Below are 8,605 nucleotides of genomic sequence, written 5' to 3'. Positions count from 1 at the left end.
TGCTGCAGCCACCCAGACGGAAAGGGGGCGCGGAAACCACGTAACTAGAAACGAGATTTCGAGCACAAGTGACTGGACGCGAAGTGCATCTCACTGGAAGCTGCCCCCATGTTAAGCTGGGTTTTCCGTTTGGTGCTAAATACGCACCAAACGGGGCGCTTCCTACATGGACAGCACTGGAGCTGGACAGACACAGCCCTGCGGCTGGGGGCGCAGCCGCTGCTGCCCTGGGAACACGTGGGAAGGACCGGGCTCTGTCACACAGCACCAGGACACCTGACAGCACCCTTCCCCGGGGGTTTGCACACACACTCACACACACTCATGCTCACACTCACCTCGCTGAGCGGACACACTCGTGTGCATTGAGGTGGACGTGAGTTACAGCCACGTCCCCAGAGGAAAGGGACCCTCCCTGTGATGCAACTCAGAATAGAGGAGCAGAGTTCTCCACCCGCTGACGGTTCCCCTTTTATACGGGGAAGCGTTTGTTCCCAGATCATCCTAAAACAAATAGGGGAAGAGTATTCAACATAATCCGCAGGTGGAGAAACCCAGGTACTAAAGGAAACATTCATTTCTCTTTTAGCGGTTGGTTGACTTTATCTGAAGCTGAATTGGATTATGAATTAGGACTACAAATACAAATACACACACACACACACACACACACACACACCTGCATACAAATACAGATGCACACAAAAGCATGAGGACATCACATGTCATTCGAACTTCAAAGTCACACCCAAGAACCACTTTGTTACTATCTAAATAGTTAAATTATTAGTTCTGCCCTATAATGTTCTCCAGACATCACAGTCAAACCCACCGCATTCCACGACTGCATATCTTTCCAGGGAGGTCATCCCTCCCCCGCCTGCTCTGGGCGATGGAGCCACAAACAAGCAGAAAAGACAGATTCCCTGTCTCTGTGAAGCCCTGGGTTCTCCTGGGGCTGGACACGCTGTATTTCCTAACTTGGCTGTCAGTATCCGCCCGGCCTCTCGCATCCTCAGTACCTCTGTGTCCACAAATCTCTGTGCCAAGAAAACAAGCCTGAGGTGCAGTCCCTAATCTCATGAATCTGACCCGTCCCCTCTTTGGCAAGGCGAGAATATGTCTTTCACGGGAAAGACCAGGGCCAGGAGAAATCCTACCAGCACAGGGACCTGCGGGGAAGGCCGGCCGTCCTGCGAGGTCACAGACCTTTCGTTTACCAAGTTGTCCACAGACCATCCTTGTCAGCCTCTTCAGAAACCAGAAACCTGCACCCCTCCTCCACCAGGGCTGACATCTCAGGACCAGCGCCTGCCCTCACCAGCCCAGCGAGCCTGACTATATCAACCCAGGACTGGCATCTTCCACGACAAAACCCACTTGGGTTTGCTTTGCCCAAATGAAACACTTAGGCCGAGATCCTGCCTTGGCACAGGTTTCTGTCCCCAGGAAGGAGCATCTTGAGTCAGCAACCCAGGCCAGCTTCTCCACATGGCCCCTCTGCCTTGTGGGGCAAGAACCTTCATCTCATCTGGCAGGGCCCTTGCTGCTAGCCTGTGGGTGGGGACCTGAAGGCCCTTCACTTGTCCCTAACAGCATCCTGGTGTCACCCACCCAGGGCTCTGAGCTGAGCCCCTCCTGGGAGCAGAGCAGACCTCACACAGGCCTCTAGAGACTGAGAACAGCACAGACCTGCATGATGACACACCTCAGACAGGACCCCCAATGCTGTCCCCTCGGCCAGCAGGCATGGGAACATGTTCTGACTCTGACTCCTGTCTGTGTGATGAGCTCCCCTGGACATGCATCCTTAATCCAAATCCAAGGGTTTTTCCAAGAGTAGTGAATGACTGTTAAACATGAATTGTTCAAATACACTTTAGCAGGTGATCTTGTGTTGTAATTACCATCAAAGAAACACCAAAATGTCCTCCACTCCTCACTGCTGTGAACAGACTCCGTGGGGAGCAAAAGGGAGAAATGAGAGCCCCGGGCACCTGCGTTTTCTCAAGTGGGTCGCATCTCTAACAAGAAGTGCCTTCTGCAGGAAGCAGGCAGGCGGGACAAGGCAGGCTGCCGCTCCAGTAAACGGGCGGATCCGCGCGAGCCCTGGGGACACCAGGCGTGGAAATCTTGCTCTGAGTTGTACCCTCCAGGGTACAGTTTGGGGAGGATTCCCACGCATATTCATATGAGCCTACAAATTCTGTTCCTTTTAGCATAGAGATGCATCTAAATTCCTTTCTCTGGTGTTTAAATTAGTGACTTTGGGGAGGTGAAAAAAAATAGGACCATTGAAATGAGCCAGGAAGCCTGGCGCCCGCCCTCCCCAGCTCACTCCTCCCCCCTCCCGCACCCCCAGATCAGGGAGCTGTGCAGCCCGACATGCGCTTCCCTCCTACAAGTCTTGACTTCGCACTGTTATTTTTTCATTTTTTTTTTCTCCCAGCACCTGTTAGAATCAAGGGCAGGGCTGTCTGATTGCAAATTTGTTCCTTCCTTAATCTTTAAGCCAAAGTGAGGGAGAAAAGTCTGGAAGGGACAGAGATGCTTGAAAATACGGTTGAAACTTCATCTTTTAAGTGAGCCCCCTTGGTGTCTTTTAAGATTTAATACCCCAGAGACGAAATCAAAGTATTTTTGCTGGTTACTAGACTAGCTCAGAACTTGAACCAAGCAGTACTCAAAGCTGCGTCGTTTCATTAAAAACCCCAGACAGACACCCAGGTGAGTTTTGACGACTTTATGCTGAAGCAACACCGCCGCATAAAAGCAGATAAATACCGACATCGTTGCCTCTAAAGGCCCCTTCACGCTTTTTCTCCATAAAAATACATCGCGATGCGGGAGAAGAGACAGGCCCTTATAGATGCCTTTGTGGCCAGCTCTCCGCCTTCCCGGTGACATCAACCCCTCCTTCCTTCTCATCTCTGCAGTGGCCCGGTTCTCCCCACAAGCGGGTCTTTCAGGGGCTACAAAGCGTTTCTTTCAAGCACCATGGCTAATATGGTGACAGGACCGCTTCATTTCCAGAGGAAGTGCCGCCCCCGGCTGTGCCGGGCCTCTGGGCGTGAGCGGGTCCCCAGCGTGTGGCGCCGGGAAGCCCCCTGCGGGGACCACTCCTCACTCACTGGGCTTTGTCTTGGCCGCTACCTTCCTTTTCCAAAAGCCAGGAGTTAATTGTCCCGTCCCCGTGCGAGCAAAATCTCTCCAAACCCCAGGGGCTGGCCGGGATCCGGGGGACCCCCTCTCCTCCCCAGCGCGCACGGAGCCCACATCTGGAAGCCATGCCCGGTCCGACGGATCCAGCTCTCTCCCTCCGAGAGCGCGAACGACCGGCGAGCTCAAGAAGGAAAACGGCCTCTCTTGAAAATGCTTAAGCACTCTTCCTCCTCGCCACTGAAATCCGGAGAACTACCCATTCTGAACCAGAATAATTTAGTCTGACAACAGATTCTTCCTCTGTTCACAGCTGTCCCAGAGGGAGGAGCTGAAATCTGAACCTCTCGGCTGTGATTGGACCCTTCTTGCAAAAGGGAGGAAAAAAAGGCCTCCCCACCACCGCGGGCTCAGTCCGCGAGGAGCCCGCGACCTGGCGGCGCCGTGCGCGCACCTGCCGGGGCCGCGATGCTGTAGGACCGCGCGCCCCGCGCCCCCGCGCCCCGCGCCCCGCGCCCCGCGCCGCCGGCAGGATGCCGCGCTCCTTCCTGGTCAAGAAGCATTTCAACGCCTCCAAGAAGCCCAACTATGGCGAGCTGGACACACACACAGGTAAACAGGGACCTTTATCTGCCCGTAAATAGACAAATACTGGTGTCCGCTGCAGCTCAGCTTCGGTTCCGAAAGAGCGAGAGGCTGAGCTGTCTGCTGCTAAACGGCGGCCGGAAAGAGCGGGCGTTCCTTTGATCATCTAGGCCGTTTTAATTCAAAACTTTTCAAACTCCTAACTGGCAAGGACGACTCCGTTCTACTCTTGCAACGTCATTTTCTGAAGCGTGTGCGTACTTGCATAATGAGTACGTGGAGGATGAGTGAGGCGATGCGTAAAGGGTGAATTGTTGCCTTTTTTTTTTTTTTCATGTACTAAGGCCCCCTTCCTTTAGAAAGCAGCTTGATTCACGCACATCTTTGTGCTCACGGTCGTTAAGTCCTGCCAGCAGCCCACGCAGAAAATGGAAGCAACTTTTCCGTATCTTTCAAAAGGGTGGGAGGCTCCCCCTCGCCTGGGACGGCGAAGGCGCGGGCCCGGGCGCGCTCGCTGACCGCAGGGCCAGGCCGGCCCCTGGGACCCTCCGCAGACGTGCCTTAAGCACAAGGACCGCCAGCACTGGGGGAGGGAAGGGAATGCTCTCCCCGCGCGCGTCCTCCCCACGAGCGCGCCCCCCGGTCCTCAAGTCCTGTGCGCGTTGCCCAGTCGCCTCCTAGGGTGTTTCCACGTTGTGTTTCACCTTGCTCTCCTCCCGCCCCACCCCACCCCGCAGTGATCGTTTCCCCGTACCTCTACGAGAGCTACTCCGTGCCCGTCATCCCGCAGCCGGAGATCCTCAGCTCGGGAGCCTACAGCCCCATCACCGTGTGGGCCGCCGCCGCCCCGTTCCACGGCCCGCCGCCCAGCGGCCTGTCTCCTCTATCCGGATACCCCTCATCCCTGGGGCGCGTGAGTCCCCCTCCTCCGTCTGACACCTCGTCCAAGGACCACAGCGGCTCGGAAAGCCCCATTAGCGATGAAGAGGAAAGACTACAGTCCAAGCTCTCAGACCCTCACGCCATTGAAGCTGAAAAGTTTCAGTGCAATTTATGCAACAAAACCTACTCCACCTTCTCGGGGCTGGGCAAGCACAAGCAGCTGCACTGCGGCGCCCAGGCCAGGAAGTCCTTCAGCTGCAGATACTGCGACAAGGAGTACGTCAGCCTGGGCGCCCTTAAGATGCACATTCGGACCCACACCTTGCCTTGTGTCTGCAAGATCTGTGGCAAGGCGTTCTCCAGGCCCTGGCTGCTGCAAGGACACATTAGAACGCACACTGGTAAGAGGAAAACGGGGACGGGGCGTTGCTGTCCGACAGGAGGAAGCTCGGGGCTGCCTGTCCTGTCTGCATGAAGCAGCGACACAGTGCTTTCCATGATGGGTGACCATCTGTAGCTTCTTCCTGCCGACTCAGAAAGTGGTCGGGGCACGAAGGGCTGGCTCACAGCCTCTGCCCCAGAGGCCGCAAGCAGCACTGAGGCTTTGGGAGGTAGACTCGGAGGGTTTGGTCTCAAAGATCAGTTAGAAAGTCAGGAAGGCAGTCCGGGAACGTGGCTTCTGTGAAGCAGCTCCCTGAAGTCAGCAATACATGCGTGGCTAGCTGAACTGAGGGTGCAGACAGGCAGATGAAGGGGACACCTGTCACCCCCCAGCGAGCTGGGTGGCAAGGCTGAATTTGCTTCTGATGGTCGGTCTGGTTTGGGTTTTGCTGCTGAATTTTCTATTCCTAGCACAAAATCACCCTGCAGGGTGTCAAGGCATCTGTCCAGCCTCGCTTATAACACGGCAGGAGGGGAAAGGAGAAATGCTGGGAAGCTCGGGGAGGAGCTTGCCCTCAGCTGCACCTGCCAGTGCTCTACCAGTGAAGCCCCAGAGCTGCAGGAATTATTTCTGCGTGACTGGCAGCAGGCAGAATATTCTCTCTCTTTTTTTAAAATTTGCTGTTTTTAAGGCAAAGTGCAAATTTATCTTAAAGGGCCAGACGTTGAAATAAGAACGCACTCTGGGGAAATGTAATCAAGTTTTGCTGTTTCTCATTCTTTTGGCAAAATGTAGCTGTTACTCATAAATGTGACCTGGCTTTTTGTTTCCTCTGAAAGCACTGACCGTCTTTCTCTCTCCATCCCCCGCCCCGCCCCCAGGGGAGAAGCCTTTCTCCTGCCCTCACTGCAGCAGGGCGTTTGCAGACAGGTCAAATCTGAGGGCCCACCTGCAGACACACTCGGACGTCAAGAAATACCAGTGCAAAAACTGCTCCAAAACCTTCTCCAGAATGTCCCTGCTGCACAAGCACGAGGAGTCTGGCTGCTGTGTGGCACACTGAGTGACACAGCCAGTGTTTACTCGAACACAAGGCATTTCTTCACTCCGCCTCCAAACAACAAGTAAAAGTCCAAAGGCATTTTCTCTTGTGCTTACCGACCAAACAGTACGTACACACACACACACACACACGTACACACACGCACACGCTGCGCAAGCACGGAATCCATGCATTTAGAGTTAATCCTTTCCATGTGAAGTTTAAAATTACTATCTATTTCCTGACAGCTAGATCGAGGGGATAAAAGACAAGGATCTTTGTCTTCAGAGATGAAGCAAAAAGCACATCACATCTTCTTCTCAAGAAAGAACGCAAAGATTTACACTGCTGCCAAATCATTTCAACGGAAAGTGTTGCCTCGAATGGAGTTTGTGATCAGATTTCCCATGGGAAGAGAATTGACCAGACACTCTCTCAGGTGCCTTACAGAGTGTTCCAAGTTTACTTTATCACATGTGTGATGTCTGGTCACCATCCTTGAACGAAAGCCTGGTTTGATTACCCACCCGTGATGCTTTAAACTGTATTTTTTTTAAGACAGAGGGAGAACAAGTTTTACAAAAAACACAGGAGAATGTATTAAACGTGTTTTTTGTCCTTTCTTCGCCAATACACATTCAGTGCCTTGAGGGATACGAGGAAGACTAGCTTTGAACATTCCTGGTGCATACTCCGTGTCTTCCTTTTTTTTGATGGATTTTTTAATGATTTCTATTTTTTTTTTTTTTTGCAATTAACTAAAGATGGGACTATGTGCAACAAAGGATTTTTTAGAAAATGTGTCATGTACTTAAACTATGTGAAATGCAGACCACAAATGCAACTCACACAGCCCCTTCCAAGTGCCTTTCTAAGGAACGGCAGCGTTGACGAGTCGGTGTAAATTCATGTTTATTTTTCTATGATTGAATGAGTTTTGTGTGACAGTGAGATGTTGTCTAGAGCTGCCGCCTACATACAACCTAAAGACTTGTGAAATCAATGTCTCTTTTTTAAAAAGCAATTTTCAAGGTTCTTTTTTTTACAATAAACATTTTTGATTTAAAAATCTCTCGTTTGTATATGACTTTCAGAGACTTGACTGACTTTATGATGAGTGCCAAACTGTTATACAAAGAATTGTCTCTTTTGTTCATAAGAGAAAAAGTGAATAGTGTTTACCATGAATATCAAGTGTTATTTTTTGATAGATTAGAATAAGCAGCCCGTATTTTTTCTTTACTCTTAAGATAATACTGTTACAGTCAGAAAGGCAACATCAGAATAGGAGTTTGTTAGCATATCTCTGTAACAAGAATCACGCTTTCTGAATGCTAAAAATATTCACATTGTTAATAGTCAAGAATGCTTTTCAAAACTTTTTTGGGGTAGGTAATTAGATCTGTTTGTTTTGATGGAGGGACTGGGGATTGAACCCAGGACCCTGCACACGCTAAGCACACACTCCACCACCGAGCTGTACCTTCTGCTTATTTTTATTTATTTATTATGTTTGCTATGAAATCAAATTCCTCTCACTTGTTGTAATGAGTGCTTATCATATAGGCCACTAGAACAGCTGAAGGTTTTGAAAAAATGTCAGGTAATAGGAAAAATAGAAAATCTGCATGAAGTGTTCAGGGAAAAATGGATTTATTATCAATTACACAAGTTGGAAAATTAAACTGAAAAGAAAACCCCGTATCTAGTGACTGATACAAAAAGAAGCAGTCTGATGGGTGCAGGGCTCAGGGAGAGAACATCAAGGTGGTTCTGATGGCACCTGGAAGAGGCCCCCACCCAGACCCCACGTGCACCTGATGAAGCAGCGGAGCCAGCCAGTCCACACAGCAGCACATGCTCCCTGGACGCGGTGAACTCACTCACAGGTACATGTGCGGTTGTGGGCACTGTGACAGCCACCGATCTGTGCATTTAAATCCAGATTCCACACTCACGTGATGACAGCTCCGCCACTCCGAATCACTTCTCTCTGGTTGGCTCAGGACTTGCAGAATCATTTTGCCTTCCAATGTTCTTGTGATACAAATGGAAGCCAGAGCTGGCATCTCAGATTAGTTGCGGGCCACAAGCAAACCAGGGCCATTCCCTCAACGCTCACACGCACTCCTCTGTGTGTTACATCTCAGTTTTAGCCGACGTAGAAAGCAGGTATGCTATTTAACTGAAAAAAAACACCCTTCAATTGAATATTCTACATCTAACTTTCTTTTCACATCTCAGGACATATACCTCAAAGGCAAAATTATTTGGAAAGCAGTTTATAAATGTAAAAGAAATGGCTTGTCTGGGGCACTCTAAAGTCATAAAAAGACCACTTTAGTTGGTGCATTTGGTGTACAAATGATGCCTGGAAGTTTGCAGCCCAGGTGATACATGGAAATACCCCCACAAGGGCCCGTGTGAGTGAGTCAGCAACCCTGCAGTGACCTGGCTGGTTCTCCCAGGGACCACGTCTGCTCACGTTCCTTCTCTCATCTGTGCATCTGCAGGCAAGTCCGAAGTGCAAACATAATTTTCTAAAAAGAAAAATC

At 50.8% G+C, this 8,605-nt stretch overlaps 1 protein-coding gene across 1 annotated transcript; it reads left to right on the top strand.

Moving 5' to 3' along the window:
* The first annotated feature begins 3,570 nt into the window (after window positions 1-3,570).
* Window positions 3,571-7,121, top strand: SNAI2 (snail family transcriptional repressor 2). The gene is made up of 3 exons (XM_010970715.3): window positions 3,571-3,771; window positions 4,482-5,027; window positions 5,890-7,121. Exons 1-3 carry the CDS (start codon window positions 3,693-3,695, stop codon window positions 6,069-6,071), a joined length of 807 nt encoding a protein of 268 aa, XP_010969017.1. The 5' UTR covers window positions 3,571-3,692; the 3' UTR covers window positions 6,072-7,121.
* Window positions 7,122-8,605: the final 1,484 nt, after the last annotated feature.

Source organism: Camelus bactrianus, chromosome 29, assembly GCF_048773025.1.
Source record: "Camelus bactrianus isolate YW-2024 breed Bactrian camel chromosome 29, ASM4877302v1, whole genome shotgun sequence".
NCBI classification, from domain to species: Eukaryota; Metazoa; Chordata; class Mammalia; order Artiodactyla; family Camelidae; genus Camelus; species Camelus bactrianus.
The sequence above is the reverse complement of the archived record's forward strand: the minus strand, read 5'-3'. Positions and strand labels throughout refer to the sequence as shown.

Bases quoted from the DNA above. Each gene is read 5' to 3' on its own strand.
- SNAI2 (XM_010970715.3), top strand. From the start codon at position 3,693: ATGCCGCGCTCCTTCCTGGTCAAGAAGCATTTCAACGCCTCCAAGAAG. The intron at 3,772-4,481 runs GTAAACAGGGAC...CCCACCCCGCAG, and splicing joins CGAGCTGGACACACACACAG to TGATCGTTTCCCCGTACCTC. The intron at 5,028-5,889 runs GTAAGAGGAAAA...CCCCGCCCCCAG, and splicing joins ACACATTAGAACGCACACTG to GGGAGAAGCCTTTCTCCTGC.